The 20,588-nt window shown below is 36.8% G+C and overlaps 2 protein-coding genes across 7 annotated transcripts in view; one reads left to right on the forward strand and one right to left on the reverse strand.

Annotated features, from left to right (window-relative positions):
- NUDT6 (nudix hydrolase 6) overlaps nt 1–20,588 on the forward strand; it is a 63,119-nt gene that overhangs the window by 23,381 nt on the left and 19,150 nt on the right. For 5 of the 6 annotated variants that reach the window (XM_022596250.3, XM_089911530.1, XM_089911533.1 and 2 more), the window contains 2 exons: nt 14,669–14,723; nt 18,834–19,825. In XM_022596250.3, the coding sequence (XP_022451958.1) occupies nt 14,669–14,723; nt 18,834–19,231 (453 nt within the window). In that variant the 3' untranslated portion in view covers nt 19,232–19,825. Of the gene's footprint in view, nt 1–2,077; nt 9,195–14,668; nt 14,724–18,833; nt 19,826–20,588 lie in introns of all 6 variants that reach the window. The other variant, XM_022596253.3, reaches the window with a different exon arrangement.
- Nucleotides 19,106–20,588, reverse strand: part of FGF2 (fibroblast growth factor 2) — a 54,908-nt gene continuing 53,425 nt past the window's right edge. Inside the window, exon 3 of the mRNA XM_030760069.2 lies at nt 19,106–19,888. Within this exon, the coding sequence (XP_030615929.2) occupies nt 19,703–19,888 (186 nt within the window). The 3' untranslated portion in view covers nt 19,106–19,702. The remainder of the gene's footprint in view (nt 19,889–20,588) is intronic.

Here is a 20,588-nt window from a genome sequence, read left to right on the forward strand (position 1 = left end):
GCTCCCTCCCTGGGGCTCAGGTCCCATTGGATTCCTTTCTCTCTCTTTTTTTTCCTTTATTCTTTTGTCTTAACTCGGTTATGTGGAAGTTTTCTTGCCCATTCTGCCAGCATTCACTAGATGTTCTGTGTGAATCATTCCACTTGTCTTTGTATTTTTGATGTATTTGTGGGAGGAGGTAAACCTCTAATAGTTTTGTGTGGAGTCTTTAGGGTTTCCTATATGGAGTATCATGTCATCTGCGTATAAATACAATTTTGCCTCTTCCCTTCTGGTTTGGATACTTTTTATTTCTTGTCTCATTGCTGTGGCTAGGACTGCCAATACTATGTTGAATAGAAATGGTGAGAGTGGGCATCCTTATCTTATTCCAGAATTTAGTGGGATGGCTTTCAGCTTTTCACCACTGAGTATTATGTTGCCTGTGGATTTGTCTTAAATGGCTTTTATTACAGAGATATTTTCCCTCTATACCCACTTTGTTGAGAGTTTTTATCATGAATGGATGTTGAATGTTGTGGAATGCTTTTTCTGCATCTGTTGAGATGACCATGTGGTTTTTGTCTTTCCTTTTGTTAATGTGATGTGTCACGTTGATTGATTTGCATATGTTGAACCATTCTTGCAACCCTGGAATTAATTCAACTTGATCTTGGTTTTTGATCTTTGTATGTATTGTTGGATTCGGTTTTCTAGTATTTTGTTGATGATTTTTGCATCTGTGTTCATCAAAGATGTTGGCCTGTAATTTTCTTTTTTTGTAGTGTCTTTGTCTGGTTTTGGTATTACAGTGACGGTTGCTTCATAGAATGAATTTGGGAGTGTTCCCTCCTCCTCAGTCTTTTGGAATAGTTTGAGGAGGATAGGTATAAGTTCTTCTTTTTATGTTTGGTAGAATCCCCCAGTGAAGCCGTCCAGTCCTGGGTTATTGTTTGCAGTTTTTTTAATTACAGATTCTGTTTCACATCTAGAGGTTGGTCTGTTCAAGTTACCTATTTCTTCTTGACTCAGTTTTGGCAGGCTGTATGTTTCTAAAATTTGTCCATTTCTTCTAGGTTGTTCAGTTTGTTGGCATATAACTGTTCATAGGATTCTCTTAGGATTTTTTTTTCTTATTTGTGGTGGTATCAGTTGTTATTTCTTCTCTTTCATTTCTTAATTTGTTTATTTGGGTTCTCTCTCTTTTTTTTCTTGATGAACCTGCCTAGAGGTTTGTCAATTTTGTTTATCTTTTCAAAAATGCAGCTCTTGCCTTTATTGATCTTTTCTCTTGTTTATTTGGATCTCTCTTCTATTTCCTCTCTGATCTTTATTATTTCTTTCCTTCTGCTGACTTTGCTGACTTTGGATTTTGTGCATTCTTCTTTTTCTAAAATTCTTTCAGTTGGTAGGTTAGGTTGTTTATTTGAGATTTTTCTTGTTTCTTGAAGAAGTCCCGTATCACTGTGAACTTCCCTCATAGAACTGCTTTTGCTGCATCCTATGGATTTTGTAAGGTTGTGTTTTTATTTTCATCTGTCTCAGGGTATTTTCTGATTTCCTCTTTGATTTCATTGTTGACCCATTGGTTTTTTAGTAGCATATTGTTTAGCCTCCATGTGTTCATTCTTTTCCCAATTTTCTTTCTGTGGTTAATTTCTAGTTTCATGTAGTCAGAAAAGATGCTTGAGGTAAATTCTGTCCTCTTAAATTTGTTGAGGCTTGTTTTGTGTCCTACTATGTGTTTTATCCTAGAGAGTGTTCCATGTGCACTTGAGAAGAATGTTTATTTTGGTTTTTTTGGATGTAGTGTCCTGTAAACATCAATTAAGTCCAACCGGTCTGTTGTGTCATTTAGGACCTCTGTTGCTTTATTGATTTTCTGTCTGTAATATTTGTCTATTGATATCAGTGGGGTGTTAAAGTCTCCTACCGTTATTGTATTTCTGTCAGTTTCTCCCTTTATGTCTGTTATGTATTTGTTTTATATATTTAAGTGCTCTTATATTGGGTGCATATATGTTACAGTGTAATATCAGGTTTTTTGTATTGATCCCTTTCATCCTTATAAAGTGTCCATCTTTGTCTTTCTTTGTAGACTTTTTTTTTTTTTGCTGTACGCGGACCTCTCACTGTTGTGGCCTCTCCCGTTGCGGAGCACAGGCTCTGGACGCACAGGCTCAGCGGCCATGGCTCACGGGCCCAGCCGCTCCGCGGGCATGTGGGATCTTCCCGGACCGGGGCACGAACCCGTGTCCCCTGCATCGGAAGGCGGACTCTCAACCACTGCACCACCAGGGAAGCCCTCTTTGTAGACTTTTTTAAAAAGTTTGTTTTGTCTGATACGAGTATTGCTATTTTCTGGTTTCCATTTGCATGAAATATCTTTTTCCATCCCCTCACTTTCAAGCTGTGTGTGTATTTCACCCTAAAGTGAGTCTCTTGTCCACAGCATATTATAGGTTTTGTTTTTTTTTTTTAAATCCAGTCTGTCACTCTGTGTCTTCTGATCAGAGCATTTAGTCCATTGACACATAAAGTAATTATTGATAGGTATGTACTTGTTGCCATTTAAAACCTTGTTTTCCAGTTGTTTTTGTAGCTCTTTTTGGCTCATTTCTTCTTTTTGTTTTTCCTTTTGTGATTTGATGGTTTTCTTTTTTAGTTTGCTTGAGTTTCTTTCTTTTTAGTTTTTTTGAATCTATTGTATGTTTTTGATTTGTGGCTACCCTGGTTTACAAGTATGTTGACCATAACTGTATCTGCTTTAAATTGATAGTCATGCAAGTTCAAACACGTTCTAAAAGATTTACATTTTTATACTCCCCTCCCCCACTTTTTGTGATTTTGATATCCTGTTTTGCATCTTCATGCTTACCCTTTTACTGTTTGTTCTAGTTATAATCACTTTTACAATTTTTTAATTGTTTTTTAAATCTGTGTGCTTGCTTATTTAATTTTCAATCCTTTCATATATTTGCCTATCCTATTGTGTTTTTCTTTTTCTATAGGTTCTTCTTTTCTATTTAGAGAAGACCTTTCAGTATTTCTTTTAGGATAGGTTTAGTATTGCTGAATTCCTTTAGTTTTTGCTTGTCTGAGAAATTCTTTCTCTCCTAAATGATAATCTTGCTGGGTAGAGTATCCTAGGTTGCAGGTTTTTCCCTTTCAGGTCTTTGAATATATCATGTCACTCCCTTCTGGCCTGCAGAGTTTCTGCAGAGAAATCAGCTGATAGCCTTATGGGATTCCCTTGTAACTGACTCTTTGTTTTTCTCCTGCTGCCTTTAGAATCCTCACTTTAACTTTTGCCATTTTAATTATGATATGTCTTTGTGTGTGTTTATGTTGTTTGGGACCCTCTGTGTTTCCTGTACCTGGATATATGTTTCCTTCTTAAGGTTTGGAAAGTTTTCAGCCATAATTTCTTCAAATACATTTTTGATACCCTTTTTTCTCTTTTCTCCTTCTGTGCATAGGTTGGCACACTTTACATATCCCATAGATCTCGTATGTTGCTTTCATTTTTTTTCATTTGTCTTTCTGTCTGCTGTTCTGATTGGGTGATTGCCATTATTCTGTCTCCTAGATTACTTATTCCTTCTGTGTCATTTAGTCTGCTATTCATTGCTTCTAGATAGGTTTTTATCTCAGTAATTGAATTGTCTGTTTGGTTCATTTTTAGTTTATAGTTCCTTGTTACAGTGATCTGAATTTTATTAATAGTCTTTTATTAATAAATAATAAACTTTTATTATTTATTTTATTAATGATCTTAGTAAATTTCATTTTATTAATCTGAATTTTATTAATAATCTTTTTTTTAACTTTATTTTTGGCTGCATTGGGTCTTTGTTGCTGCATGTGGGCTTTCTCTATTTGTGGTGAGCGGGGCCTACTCTTCGTTGCAGCATGTGGGCTTCTCATTGTGGTGGCTTCTCTTTTGCAGAGCATGGGCTCTAGGCACATGGGCTTCAGCAGTTGTATCACGCAGGCTCAGTAGTTGTGGCACATGGGCTTAGTTGCTCCACAGCATGTGGGATCTTCCCAGACCAGGGATCAAACCCGTTTCCCTTGCATTAGCAGGCAGATTCTTAACCACTGTGCCACCAGGGAAGTCCCAATAATCTTTCTTAAATAAGCATTTTTATTACCTCATTTTTGGACTCAGGGTCTAATAGACTGGTGAGGTCTGTTTCATTATTTGTTCTTTCAGGAGATTTCTCTTGTTCTTTTTATTGGGAGTAGTTCCTCTGTTTTTTAACTTTCTCTGTCTCCGTGAATTTAGGAGAAACCATTATCTACTTTGATCTTGAAGGGGTGTTTCCCTGTGTAGACTGTGTGAGTCTATTATTTTGGTGCAAGGGCTTGTTTTGGTATAGATGCCAGCCACTTCTTTCTTCAGAGTGTGCTGGCTGTTATCCCATTGATAGGGGTTGTAATAGGTGTTGTGGTGTGCAGAACCTGTGCTAGATGAGGAGCAGGGCCTCCTCTTTGCTCCATGGCTGTCACCACCCTGTTGGGGGCAGTGTCTGCTCCCCAGTTGTTGAAGAAGCCCTAATGGTTGGGTGCAGTTAGGTTCAGTTGCCCTTGAGTGTGTGGTCTGCCCCAAAGGAGGTGACCGCAGAAGCATATAAGGCCTGTGTAGTCACAGTGAACCTGTGCACCTGTAGTTGCCCACGGTTTCGCCCAGAAGCAGCCCATGGTCTCGTCCCTTTCTCTGTTGTGTTCATCCCAGACCCAGTGCTAGGCTGTGGTGCAGAGTAGGCTGGGGCTGGAGGCTGTGACTGCAGGAATTGAGGTTGCTGTGCTGCACCTGGGACCTGGGCAGCCTCTGTGGTAGACCTCTACCAGGACCTGCCAGCCCCACATCCAGCTCCACCCTGCAGTGCGAAGTGGGTGGAGCTGGAGCCAGAGCACTCCCACGGGAAACGTACCACTGCGTACTCCTGCCCAGGGCCTGTCTGCTCAAGACGCAGCATCCAGCCACTCTGCTTTTTTATGGCACCACCTATGCATGCGCTGACCAAGTCTGCTGCAGCCGACCTGCCCCTGCTGTCCACACACCTACCACAGGCTCCGAGGTTCTCCCCAGACCACACCTCAGACTCTTCAAGTTGTCTCTGTGCAGCTATATCGAGTCCTCTCCCAGGGACTTGGAGATTTGGCAGTTAGCCACTGCACGTAATTGTGGCACGGCCCGGTGCAGCACTGACAGTGTCTGCTCAGTTTGATCCACCACCCGCATGTGTGCACTGACAGTGGTCTCTGCAGTTTGGCCCTGATCCACCTCAGGCGGCCCAGTCTGTATGCGCAGCTAGATTGAATCTCTGCCCTTATCTCACACCAGGCTGAGGTGTGGAGTAAGCGGGACCCAGGCGTTCACCCCTCCGGATTGGGAAGTGTGGCAAGGCGGCATCCGCCAGTGCTGGTCTCTTTTTGCCCTGATTGTTAGCAAGCCAGCATGCACACACTCCTCACAAGCAGAGTCTAGGCTTCTCCAGCCCCTCTATCTGACTCAGCAGATTTCCCAGCAGGCAATGGGGCTCCCCGGGCCAAGCGTCTGCCTGTATGGACCGTCTCTCCTTTACAGATGGGAATGGTAAAATATTTGGTTTGAGAGCTAGATTGGGAACAGAATTAAAGAGCCTCATACACCCAAATAAGAACTATAGGCAACTAGAAGTAACAGAAGTTTTTAAGAGAAGTACCATGCTTAGAGGTCAGATGCTTTCATGCTCAGGAGTATAAGTGACGAGAATAATTACTTTGATACTTTCTGAGACTTCAGTAAATATTGGTGGATAGAGTCATAGATTTTTCTCCTCATATATGTTTTTAAATTTTAAACTAATATTCATAATTATAGCTGAAAGCAGTATCAATCATTTCTCAGAAATGCTATCTGAAAGCACTCTCATGGTATTAAGTAACGTTAAAGTTTTAGTTAAGGCAGGATCTGTGACTCAAACTAAACTTTATCTTCAACAGATTTTTATTGGGTACCTAAAGTAGTATTGTGCCTAGCCATCAGTAAGTTTTATATTTGAATTGGAGTACATATATATATATATGTATATGTATATTTGATGGTAATGAGTGGAGAGTGAGTAGGAAGCAAGACTGAATGGTAAAAATAGGGCCTAGTTATGAGGGGGCCTGAGAGCCAGGAAGAGGAGTTTAGATTTGACATAGAAACAATTCAGATTTTGTTTACTGAAAGATTTTGATTGAGGTGACAGTGATGAAGATGATATATGGACAGCTATACTCTGTTTATTTATCACTATACTATGTTATTTACCCTTTTACCATAGGGTAAATTGCTAGATCTAGAAATTGGAGATAGGGTGAAAGGCACGCAGAGAGGCTATTTACCCAAAATTATGCAGATAACGTAGTAGTAAAACCAATCTAATTTTAGAGTCTGTAATCTTAAAAAAAATTAGCCCAAACCTAAGTAAACTCATTTCATGTGAGAGTGATAAGCCCTGATTCTCTCCACATTCAATTCCAAGCATCAAGTAAGGATTTCAAAGACATACAGCTATTTCCCTACATGCCTTGAAATTATGAGGAACACCAGATGGTCCTTATCTTACCCTACTCTAACCTACAAAAGAACAGTTCCCGTAGTCATTATTTTACTATTTTATCATTCAGGTCTTAACTACCCTTAGGCCAAAGGAGGTTGTATTAATATATAATATTTAGTACCCAAGGTCTGAGAAAACTTACTTAGGATTTTGTTCAATTAAATTGGGTTAGACTGAAAGTGGATATTATAACTCTGCAGTATGGCAGAGAGATGATATGCCCAAACATTATTGGCAGATACCATATATATATGGTATACAAGTATATATAAGTAACATAAATTGTTTAATTTCTTTTGCTAAGTTGGAAAAATAATCTATACCTTAGTATATAAAAGTTACTTCTAAAGATATTATAAAAGGTTTTACTGTCTTTTAAGTGTATCCCTTTAACTGTCTTTTTCTTGCATTTAAAGAAGCAACAGTATCACCAAAATTTAATTTTTTCTACGCTCAGGTGACATAAGAAGTTGTACAAACAAAATTGGATCAGGAGACCTGGGTTCTAAGATTTGGCCCTGCCATTAGCTAGCTATACAACTCTGGGCAAATCTGTGAGCCCCTGGGAACCTAAGTTGCCCCATTTATGAAATTAAGGAGTTAGATTCGATGATCACAAATGAAATATCCCAATACTATAATTCTCCCTATACACTTATGCACATGTAAGATAAGATACCAGATATAACCTGGTTTAAACCACTTTGGTATTTTGGAAAGAAAAGGGTAAACTTTTAAGATTTTAAAAGAGCACGCTGTGTCGTAAGTGACTTTATCAAATAAAATTTCATTAAGGACTTTGACAGAGACTGAAAGACAGCCAGAGTAATGTGATTGCTCCATTCTGAGCAGTTTTTCAGGACTGGTGGATCAACCAACTAAGAATCTATTTATGTAATTACTCATTTATTAAAACATGGAAATTCATAGAGAACAAACCTAGGTCTAACTAATAATATTAAAAATTGGCTTGCAGTCTGAAAAAAAGAAAAGAAGGAGCTTCCCTGGCAGTTATGGCTAACCTGTCTTACTCCAAACCTAGACAGCGTGATGTTTTGGGGATGGTTTTTTTTTTTTTCCCCTTATAAAACCTTCCAAGACAAATGATTTAACAGCTTTAGTTTGCAGAAATCAAACTTCCAGAGCAATCTGTATTGCAGCAATTGAAAAGGAAAGAATTGAATTGAGCTTTATTTTTAAAACAGGGCAATAGTCAAAACTATGTATACTAAATTTGCCTAAACTCCACTGTAAATGACTAAAAACTTTTATGATTCTCAGTTAATCGTGATTGCATTCAGTGCCTCTCTAGTTTTGTTCATCTTAGTTTCAAAGAAATAATTGCTAATGTTTTCTGGAATGTTTGTTAGTATTTTCCAAGGTAGTCAGGAAACAAAGGGAGACCCAAGATTTAATGACTAAACAAAAACTCCAAGAGACCTATCCACAGTGGCATTGTTTTAGCCATTCTTCATCCTGTAACATGGGCTTATAAAGATGTGAGTGGAGAGTTTTCAATCCTCCACCTCAAGTTTCCTTTGGGGGTCAGTTGCCTTTAGGGTCAATTGAAGGTCATACTTAAGCTGGGGGGACTTTTGAGTAATTAACCCTAGATAGGTTCCTAAATGGTTTATTTGATGTCTCTTGGAACCAACAGCCATATCTCAAGAGGATTAAAAACCCAAGTAAAGTGTAGCACCAGCTCTGCTATGGCTTCTAGCCTACTAAAAATTCATAACCAAACATTTGCTAACACTCGACCATTCTCCAAGTCACTTGTTCTCCTATCATAGTACACATTCGTGATCCTAATTGATGAGGTTTTCAGGCTAAACAAAATTATTTTAATTCCATCGTTTTGCTATTTAATAGAAATAAAATCAGATAAATAATGATAATTGTGATGACAAAATACTTCTGCAGAAATTTTCTTATTTAATAATGGTATTTGTTATTATCTCCATTTTTCAAAAAAACTTGAGAGAGGTTGCAGTAACTTTTTCAACATTACACAACTGGTAATTGGCAGAGTCAGAATTTAAGCCTAGAGAGGAATCTTTTCACTAAACTAAAGCAGATGAAAACATAAATGGAATTAAAACTTGGATTTTTTTGAGGGAGTCAGTAGTTTTATGGCAATGCCTATCATACTTTGCATAGGATACAAAAGACTTCACTTGAATGGGGTTTGTTTTTTAGGGAGGTAGTTTTTCGCTTTTTTTAATACATAGTACAGATGCCACTGTCTATTGTTTAGGTTGACAGTTCCATTCAGTTCAGTTGCCAACGATGATACTTAAACAGTACATATTTGGCCTAAAGAAAAAAAAAAGAGGTTAGAACAAAAGTGTGTGAAGAAAAATTATTATGGAGAAAAGGGACATGATTAAGTGAAGGATATAAAGAGTAATTTTAGAAGTTATGGCAGCTTCTAATAAAGTTTGTGTATGCAGTTTCTCACCAGGTGCTGAAGGTTAGTTTCCTTCCTGGCTGGAAGCTCCCCAGAAAGGATTTACGGCAGCTTTGTCCTCAGAAAGCTTTACCTTTAATCAGATAAAGGGAATCTCAGAAAAGGCTTCTTTCTGCATCTTGCTGTATCTCATATGTCTTCAGTTTAAGGTAATCTTTATACTATTCTGGTAGGTTGTGCATCCCTTCATTTGGGACTGCACATAGCTAATCAAATCTCTAATAAGAAATGCTGTTCAGCTGCTGATGTCTCTGAACTCAGAGGGCCTGGGACCCAGCATCAGCTGGCCGGTGTCTCTGGGGAGGGGACACAATGAAGCTCATGTTGGAAATGCTAGGAAACTGCAAAGTGGATTTGGCTGTTGCTATGGGAAGGAACTGCTGCTGCCAGAATGAAGCAGCATGCCGAGGCAATACAGGAACCACAAGCACATGGGAAGCCCACAGGAAGCAGACAGGAGGAGCTGCTCCCTTCTTCCTCCTCCAGCCTTGCAGTCTGTTGGTGGAGCCTAACAGGGAGTCAGTTGGCAAGACCAAAACTGCTTAGCAGAGTCCCAGCTCCAGCATCACTAGGCAGAGCACGGAGGCTGAATTTGAAGCTGAGGGACAATCATAGTGTCAACTTCTTAGAAACCACACATTCTCACACCCCTGCCCCACCCCCAGGCCTGATGAATCAAACTGTGGGGATGCCGCTCAACAATTTGTGTGTTAACAAGCCCTCCAGGTGTTTTAGGTGCATGGTCAAGTTTGAGAACCTCCAAACTAGAACACTGGGCATCCAGATTCTTCATTTGCTGATTTTCAGTCTTGCCAGTGATTGGTTCTTTAAGAGAAAGTACTGCTGCTCAGAACCTAATCATGATCCCCACCGTGCTTCTAGGCAGTTGGGATTGGCAGAAGCTAGAAACAAATTCAAATTATATAAGACTTTGGTTTCTTTGTGAATTAAATAGAAGTGATACTCTTACTTAGGGTTTTGATTTAAGTTATGAACAGAGATGTATCTAACAGAGCAATAAAATATAAAAACAGTATTAATGTATAGCTCAATGTAATAAAAAGTATAAAGTGAGACTAAATCATAAAATTTCTGTAATTATTTTGGTGTTAGGTGGAATTTAAGCATAAATGATAGGTATTAGCTGTAAATAACTAATTAGCGTTATTTTCAGACATCTGAGCCATTTTTTCTCCTTTCTTTGCATGAGCAAATGCACACTCAGACTCAAAGCTGAAATACTTAAAACATGTCCTTTCTCCTTTCCTACCCATATAGTCCCTTCCTTTGTCCCTGCCCCATGATTTTGAGGAACAAAAGACCTAACAGTGGCTTGACCTTGTAAACCAGGTGCTAAAGAGCTGAGTTAATGGTAGGGACCTATTCATTCATTTGCCAAACATTACTGAGTTCCTGTACATAACTATGTTGTAGGCTCTGTTTTAAGCTCTAAGTAAACATTAGTGAACAAAACAAAGTTTCTACATCTGGAGCTTATATTCAAATAGGTAAGATACAAATAATAAGCGAATGAATAAATAATATATAAAGTGATGGTGAATGTTATTAAGAAAAATACAGTAGTATAAGGAGAAAGAGAATGACTAGCCTTGCTATATTGTGCATTAATTTTCTGTATGCCCTAAACCTAGCACTCAGTAAATTTTTATTGAATGAATGAACAAACTTATTAAGACATCTCTGGTAGCATCTGTCGCATAACAGTGATAATATTGTAGTTAATTGGATTTATCTAAACACAGTGGCTCTGAATTCTGAAGAGTGAGAGTAGTAGCATTAAAGACCAGAACAGTGAAAAGAAAAGATAATGAAATCTCAGGCATCTGACCAAGTTTGAGTTAGGGAAGAATGATAAAGTCAAATAATATAAGAACCAAAAGGAAGAGGCTAGCAAGTCTGTACCCTTGTTCTAGGTTCTTGAGATTAGACAATTTCTATTTGAAAGAAATTGATAGTCTTTGGGGGGTTCTGTTTATACAAATCCCTAGTTAGGATTGCAGCAGCCACACCCAGGGAAGATCCTGAAGCGAATCATCTGCTTAGGAAAACAGAAGATGTCTGTGGGGTTGGAAAAATAGTGAGAAAAAGGATCAGAAACTGAGCCATTCCTATTTACCCATTCTAGAAACGCTAAGATAAACTTGAGTTTATCTTCAGGATAGGTTTTATAAGAAACAGTGGTATTAAACTTGAAATTGCCTTAACAGAAAATATCTTACACTCTGTTAGTATGAAGAATGCATTAAAAAAATAATACCCTTTGTTGATATCCAAAATGCTTACTATTGGGGCTAGCAGTTCCTAACACCGAGGAAGGAAAGAGGTTCCAGTGATTGATGGGACCACTGTACATCATTTACACACTCTTCTGTTTTACACTCACACCTACAAACACACACGTGCACACACACACACAAACACATCAGATTTATAATTGGCAAACATATAGGAAAAATTTATCATCACATTCACCATTCTACAATATGCTGGAATTACTCTGAGTATGCTTTAAAATCACACATTTTGGGGCTTCCCTGGTGGCGCAGTGGTTGAGAGTCTGCCTGCCAATGCAGGGGACACGGGTTTGTGCCCTGGTCCGGGAAGATCCCACATGCCGCGGAGCGGCTGGGCCCGTGAGCCATGGCCGCTGAGCCTGCACGTCCGGAGCCTGTGCTCCGCAACAGGAGAGGCCACAACAGAGAGAGGCCCGCGTACCGCAAAAAAAAAAAAAAAAAAAAATCACACATTTTTATAACTTAAAAGGATAACTGCCTTTTGTAGTATGTAAAAATCAGATCAGATATGCTTCAGGAACTAGATGACCTGACTAACTCAAAGCAGGGAGGGGTCATATATGTGAATGTTGGGTAGGACCCAACAAGCAAAGAGGCAAGAGAATGTCTGAGTAGAGTATTTCTTTTAGAAGAGAGTGGAAAGTTCCTTTTTTTAAGATTAGGGAGAAAAGGATCTTGGAATTTTACACTTGAAGCATAGAGATGTTTTGTCTTTTATTGGAAGGGAGAACAAGGATGAAAACAGAAACTATGGGTTACTGTTCATATTCAAAACCCAACCTTACCCCTTCCTCAGTAATTTTTCCCCTATGAAACAATATACTGGAAGTGTTAGAGTAATAGTAAATCACTAGTAGAGTAATAGCAAATCACTAGTGGAGTAACAGTAAATCACTAGCAGAGTAGTAGTAAATCATTAGCAGAGTAATAAATCTCATGCCAATCAAACGATTCTTGATAGGGAACTCACAGGCAAGAGGTAGATACAAAGACGTTTGATACCAAACTAGGTTTTAGTTCAAATTCACAAACCCTGGAGGAATGTAAGACTAGGATACAGATTCTGGTTGGGTTTATATAGAATGTTCCAATGAGATCTGAAGATCGAAAGATATACGAAAAAGCAGCAAATAGTGGTAAAGAATTAGTATGAAAATAGCAAACCAACTTTTTAAATTTCTTAAAAGATGATTAGAATCAGATTGCCTGGATTTTAACTGTGAGTTTTGCTACACACTGTGCCACTCCAGGTAAATTATTTAACCTATTTGTCCTCAGTTTCATCACTTCTAAAATGGGAACAATAAGCAGTAAGGATTCACTGTATAGCACAGGGAACTGTATTCAGTATATTATAATAACCTATAATAGAGAATAATCTGAAAAACATATATGTATAACTGAATCACTTTGCTGTACACTTTTACACTTTGCTGTAACACAATATTGTAAATCAACTATACTTCAATAAAAAAAGAAATGGAAAAAAATTAAAATGGAACAGTAATAGTTTCTTGTGGGGTTACTATAAAGTTTAAATGTGTATAATTAAAGCATTTAGCATAGTATCTGGAACATGGTGGACATTCAATATACATTACCTAGTAATATTTATTATTATTACTTATTATATTGCTAAAACCAGCTAGTGGGAGTATTTTTTAACGTTAAAAAAAAAAGTGAGAAGACCTACTTGTCCCTCCACTGATCTATCATATCTACAATATGAACCAGGTTTTTCAAACTTTGGCCTCTCAACCTACCACTTAGAACTAACTGTAAGCTCAAGCTTTTGGGGAGGAGGAGGAAGCTGTTTTAAAATAAGCTCTTTAAACCTAATTGATGCCAGAAAATATCGCAAACTAATCACCAGCATAAAAATAATCTTTCCATACCTAAGGTTTATGAAATAATCAAAATCAAATGTGTGTGAGCTGTTTTCAATCCTTATAGCTAGCATTTTCCCCTTCTAATAAGTTCCTATCTCCAAATAATCAACAGTTTCCAATTATTTATAATCAGGTCTAGGTAAAGATTTTTAAAAGTTGACTTTGTTTTGGAGAATTGTTTGCCCTATTATAATATCTTTTGTTAGAAATAATTTATGGTGGTGAAGTTTAATATACTAGCAGACAAAAGACTGCATAGTTTTTGTAGAAACATTGCTTCTGGAACAATTTCAAAATGGAACCCCAAAGACAGTACATTTAATGTTGAGATATTCTTAAGAGATATATTTCTACATTAAAAAAGTAAAACATAATATGCTTTATAAATTAATCTCAAGTCTGAGCCAGACACAGAAGGGTGGTAAGCCTCAATTCTGTACCCACATAATCAAGTCTGTGGAAACTCTGGGAACCATGCCACTGGGCTCCAACCTAGCATAGTTGGGAAATGACACATTCTTTAAGAAGCTCTTGCGCAGGAAATGAGTGGGTCACAAAGCACACCAGTAAAGGTCCATAAACTTGTTTTATGAATGAAGAGTATGAGGGGTACTGGCTCCAAGCTGCAGTACCTTTATGAGGATGTCATAATTTCTCATTCTTCAGCTTTTATCATGGTGATGGATTGGTACAACAGAATCCTAACAGGAAAAAATAATCGTGTCAGCCATAAGAATATTGTCCCATGTCACTGCAGAATTATTTAAAATAAATTTTCCACATTTATCCCCATTCCTAGATCAGATCTTCCCACCTGCCCCTCCCCATCAAAAAAAGAAATGATATACAAAAAGCCACAAACTTAAACTAATCAATTTTATTCACACTTCCCATGAAAAGCAGTTACATTTGTACATAAAATCATTAACACAGAGAATAAAAGAAATCTTAAGATGAACATATCTGATTAGACACAATACAGAAAGTAAATGTGAAAATTAAAAGTAGCATACTTTAGTGATTAAATTTATACTGTATTTTCTACTTATTTATAGCAGCATCAGTAAGATTCCTCTATTTTTTAATAAACTAGCAGCAAAATTTTTTTAACTACACAAATTCAGTAGATGTTCCCCCCCCACTGTTTCACTCATACAGAATTTATCACATTAACCAAACAAAACCACTTCTAGTTCCTGAAGAAAAAGGTGGGAAAAGGTTTCACAAGTCACCAGTTATCCCTAAAAAGAAGGGAGGCGTGAGGAAGTGAAGCTGAAAAAAATTTGCGTATAATTAACCAAAAAATAAATTCTCAACCACCTTGACCAATTATAAGTAAATTTTGTGGCATCCGTGTGTGTTTGTGTATGTTTGTGAATAAAAGGTATGTTAACTTTATTTTCTGATTTTATACTGCAGTTGAAAAATATGTGGAAGTTTCCAGGAGGCCTGTCAGAGCCTGGAGAAGATATTGGTGTGTATATTACATATCTTTAATTGACTTGAAAATGTTGAGGAAATTCATATGTTTACTTTCTTGCTGTAGAGCTGAGAATAAGATTTTAACTTTTCTAATTGGTTTAGGCTAAGTCAGAAAATTTCAGTGAAGTTACTTCAGGGATGATATAAAATTAGCAGCAAAACTTCTAATATTACAACTTATTTCATTATTATAAATAATACCATTAGGAGCATAACACCTGTTTTTCTGCTTAGGACTGCTTCTAGATTAATTTGCTTGAAAATGAAAAGCTTTGGATGTACATCAGTCAAGTTTAGCATTAAGGGTTATTTTGAATATAACTAAAATTGTTGGAATTAAACTATGATAAAACAAATTCTTGAGCATTCTATCACACAAGGATGAAGAGTAACTTTTAAATAAATTGTGAAATAAGAATTATTTATAAAGTCAATTATAGAACAGTGGTGACATAATTCTTCTGTTTATGAAAATTTTATCTACTGTTTATTTTGGATAGTCAGAAAGCCAAAGCATAGTAAAATGTCTCAAATGAGAAAGTCTGAAATGAGAGATAACTTCCTAAAACAATTTACTGAGCTCATTATGTCAGGATTTTACAGGAAGGAAAGAATAGAAACTGAGTTTTCCTACCTATTCCTTAAACCATTGGGTCAAGTGCAGTCCCTATCATAATAAATCAACTCATTTCATATCAGTATTATTTGTCAATGACTTTTTCCTCAATATGTATGTCCCCTAGTCTCTTTAGCCATCATTTATATGAAGGCAATGTCCTAAATTATTTTTAAGTATTTTAAATATATATATATAGTTGAAACGATTTTTTTTAATGTTCCACAAATTAAAAATGCCCTATACATAGTATAGAATCAACTCCTAATATCCTATAAGTAAATTCACTACATTCAGATATATCCATAGCAAATTTTGTTTTTTAGGTACTTACTGACCTTTTGCTTAGAGTTTGCTAGGCCTTCTGTTGAAATAAAAAGGATTTTGTAGTGGTGCAAGTGTTGAAAGAGAAGGGCATTTATTCTAGAGCTCCTGATTATCTCACACTATCCTTATGTGATATGACATCATGTGAACTAGTTAAGTTTATGTTTTACATCCTCATCCAGTTGATACTGGGCAAACAGCAGTCTACAGGAGAAGGTTTGTGTAGCTTCCTCTTCTGAGTCTTGCCTTCTCAAAGGAATTGACTTTTCTCATTTGAGTTTTTATGGATAGTCTGAGTTTCAGATATATTTAAATGGAGAAACATATTTCCAAGCCAAATGTGTATAATTGTAGGTTTGAGTGTACTCCAGAACACTTCAAGTCCATATTATTAGGAATTCACTACTTTTTTTGTGTGTTTGTGGTTGTCACAACAACCCACCTATTCAGAGATATGCATATATACACCTCACCATGTGGAAGTAAGAAAAAAGCAGCAATTGGCATTCACCACACTACCTAGGAGTAGTATAAATTGAAGCTTTGCCTCAGAACTGATAAAACCCTGAAAGCAGCTAGAAATGATAACTGACAGTAGAGATCTGGAAGACTATGTATAGAGGGCATTTCTATTTTGTAACAGTACAATAGTAGATTATTCTTAATGATGAAGCCAGATCATCCAGGAATTATTTAAATTATTTTCTTTAAGCTCTGTTTTTAGTAAAGTATGTAATATACTTTACTTTAGGTATACTGCCATCACAAATGTGCAAACATTCATATTGGCTCTTAAGCAGTAAACAGTAGTTAACTGAGAAGCACATGTGTTTGGAATCATTCATTCTTTGATACTACTAGGTAAATGAAGCACTATTGTCCGTAGTGCTTAAAAAAAAAAAAGGAAAAACATTAAGGGGGCATATACAAAATAGAATGCAATCCTTAGGTTTTCATATAATACCCTAAGAGTACAATACATGTACAAGGTTAAAGATGGAGAAGCTGCCTTCCTGAAAAAAATCTCATTATCACTGACAGGAAGAGCATCCCTGCATAGCCAAAGGTCTTTAAAGCAGGGGGGTCTGATCAGAATTCATCAGTGTACCAGAGTCAGAGGGAAACAAACACCAGAAAAACCCATATTCTGCACAGTTTTTCCTTTTATTTCAATCTAATTCTATTAAATATTAGAAAATAGAAATAACAAATATAAATTCCATTTCATTATTGTCCTTTAAACAAAACACTATGACGTTTTTAAACATATCTTTCAACCAGCAAAAATAAAAACAAAACCCTCTTGGTTTTTCCTATGTTCTTCAAACCTATAAAACAGTTATTTCAATTTAGCTTACAGTACATTAAAATAATAAAGGTACAGGAGAATAAAGCACTTTATCTAGATAGAAAAATCTTTAAATTCATGGTAAAATCTTTGGAGAAGAGATTTCAATCTTAAGATGGAAGGGGTTCTTCTAGATACAAAAGCGCTTATTTGCCCATTCAGTTTTTAGTCTAGTCAATATCATGGATTCAAATTAAACGGATCAAACTACCCAGGCAGCACCAATTTTGAATCAACTGCTGTGGTGACTGCTGAGCAGGGCAGATTTCGCTCACCAGCCCTGTCCTGTGATTCCATAACACACCAACAGGCCAGACTCAGGAACTAAATGCCAAACTCTTGATTAGTGTTGCTAAAAGCTAAACAAGACCCCCATGGTCATCTTTCAAAGTGTTTAAAGAATAAAAATAAACATTTAAACAATTTTTAAGTCAGATCAGCAAATGACATGTAAAATTTAAGACTACTGCCACAATCTTTAACAAATTTAATAAACATGTATACTACTAAAAATTAGCTTTCTTATTAAGGCAAGTTTTCCTTTTCTTAACATATAAATTCTTCTTTTATGTTTTCAGTTTAAAAATATAATTTCTAACCATGTTTGACCTAAGGCAAATCTCAATTATAAGGGAAGTCCACATATAATTCAAGTATGGCAGACAAACGTCTTATATATTAAACACTTTTCTTGTGCATATTTCCAGAGCTGTTTATCAGAAAAAACATTTGAGACATTTTTTTTTCTTTCAACGACTTGCTCTTCCTTGCCTATTCCTCACTAGTAGGACTACTAAGAAGACAAATATAATTGACAATTTGACAAACAAGAAAATGGAGGCATTAAAGGGTAGTTGAACAAAAATTTGTACCTGTGGCAATTGTGAAGCTTCCCAGCAAATAGGCAAGGAAGGCAGCTTTTTTAGGGGCTTCTCATAAAACACTTTGGGAGACAATGACAGAGCATCATAAAATTAGAGAAATCCCATGTAGGAGTTTCATCTGGATATTTAGAAAAAGCAGCCACAAAAATAAGTTATTGGCAATAAAAATCCTGTCCCAGAAATTTGCATATTATTGAAAAATCAACCTTATAAAATGCGAAAACCCTAGTTGTATTATAAAATTCTGTAAATTGCAAGTTTTTTGAAAACTTCTGATGAAATGACTGCAGCATTTTGCTGTTGGAGGAATGAATCCAAGCTCTTTGAAATGCAGGAAACAAAGAAAATGCCAAAAATTAACCATGGTGGGATTCCACTCACAGCTCTATGACTTCAGAGGCTTGACAGTCCCAGCAGAGACCAGGGGAGAGTTGAATCATTTCATAGTTCAGTACCTTCTGTAGCTCTCCAGACTTTTATAAAGAAGAGTGGATCACTTTTTCTCAATTCTGATGTTTATAAATTTAGGCAGCTTTGATGGGTAATCAGGAACAGGATAATAATGAAAAAATACGTAGGAATATTAACTGCAGCTTTGCAACCTATGTTTTCACCTCTGGGGAAATAAAGCAGGAAGAATTTTTTAAAATGTGACTCCCAAAATATATATATATATAAGTGGGTAAGCCTGCAAGTAGCAGCCAAAGAAATATTCAGTATTTCAAAAGCTTCTTAGATATACATTGGTAAGAAAATACTTCAGTACTTCAGGATGTCCAGTTAGGCAAAGAGTTTACATTGAAAACTTTATTTTCTTAGGGTAAAATTGTGCTTTTTGAGCATTTAGAAAATGCTTCTTGAAAATCTTTGATGATTAAATTCCTAAAAATGTGATCCTTATTGATTTGTACATTTTCTTCTATGTAGGAGATACAGCAGTTCGAGAAGTTTTTGAAGAGACTGGTATAAAGTCAGAATTCAGGTCCCTCCTGAGTATTCGGCAACAGCACACCCATCCTGGAGCTTTTGGAAAGTCAGATATGTATATTATCTGCCGCCTAAAGCCATATTCATTCACCATAAATTTTTGCCAGCGTGAATGCTTAAGGTGTGAGTGGATGGATCTCAGCGACCTAGTCAAGACTGAAAATACAACTCCGATCACCAGCAGAGTTGCTAGGCTGCTGCTGTATGGATACAGAGAAGGGTTTGACAAGATTGATCTGACCATGGAAGAACTTCCAGCAGTTTACACAGGCTTGTTCTATAAAATCTATCACAAGGAACTGCCAGACAGTTATAAAACTATGACAGGCATGGATTAGATTTATATTTACATGGTTTTAAAATGTTTAAGTAAATTGTACCTGTAGATTAACGTGTGCCGTATTATAAGAAGTAGTGGACATTTGGGTTAACTAAACATCTGACTTAAATTTTCTAATGTCTATGATTTCCGTGAAGAAAACTTATTTGTACGTATGCACATTTTAAAAGCCTCTTTTCAAATGAAGCAAATGTATGAAAAAGATTGTAGCTGTAAGTAAGCTTCACTGGATAAAGGCAAATTCTATATAAAAAGTGGAAGTCTATGCATTTTCCAGGAATTTTTGTTGTTGTTGTTTTACTAAGGCAATGGTTAAATATTTTACTGTTAGATAAAAGGTTATCTGACCAGTTACGTAAACTGAGCAGATAGCTGTATACATTTTTCTTTTCCTTTCATCAACAAATTTCTAAAATATACCTCTTCTTTCATGAGGTATATGAAATGAGATCAGATGCTGCCATTAAGATCAGCTCTTAGCAGACATTGGAAGAAAAAGTATAGCTTTCTGCCCAGGTCCTGTTTTGGGGCCAAGTTTATACTGCCCAGTTCGCTTCAGTGCCACATACCAACTGGAGTATTTCCTTGACCGGTAAGTATTGTAGTTATTAGATTCCAGTCGTTCAAAAAAGAAACACTCGTCTGTAACACATTTCTGAAAAACAAAGGAAAAATTAGTAGTTGTTGTCATACTTTTCATGTTAAATATTTAATGACAGTACACAGTGCTTTGGGTTCAGCAGGACGATCGAAGTAGTGAGACTCAACAGGCCAAAATCTGACACAATCTGAGTCTGCAGAAAGACACAGGACAGGAACACAGCGTATCAGCAGGACAGTTTCAAGCACATTTCTTCGGAGGAGCAGTCCAAGGACCATTCTCCAGCCCCAGGACGGACAGGTCAGGTGCTAGGCAGTAGGAGCACACAGGTGGTGTAGGGAGCACACAGGTGGTGTAGGGAGCACACAGGTGGTGTATGAACCACACTGGCTCAGACTTGAAACATCCCATGAACATAGATTTCAGTGGTCTCCAAAAGAGACATACATCCAGTAACAAGAAAGACCTAAAAGTGATTAATAGCTCCTGTAGTCGGCTTCTAGAGATAAGAATTTTACTGGATATTTACTTGGCTTTCATGTTTTGACTACTGTTAACTGAACTTTTAAAAACTGAAATGCAAACTTACCTAGTTTGCTCATTTTTTTTTGTAACTTACTAAGAAAGGAACTTAAGTGCAAATAAATCACAGGTAGCCTTACAAAGAAGCATACATTGCACAAGGACCCAGCTATACGATACCCAGGACTGTCTCATGATTTTCAAAGAGATTCAAATGTAATAACAGTGGCAC

This window comes from Delphinapterus leucas, chromosome 5 (assembly GCF_059928025.1).
Source record: "Delphinapterus leucas isolate spDelLeu-1000000601 "Yukka" chromosome 5, BTC_Dleu_Yukka2, whole genome shotgun sequence".
Taxonomy (NCBI): Eukaryota; Metazoa; Chordata; class Mammalia; order Artiodactyla; family Monodontidae; genus Delphinapterus; species Delphinapterus leucas.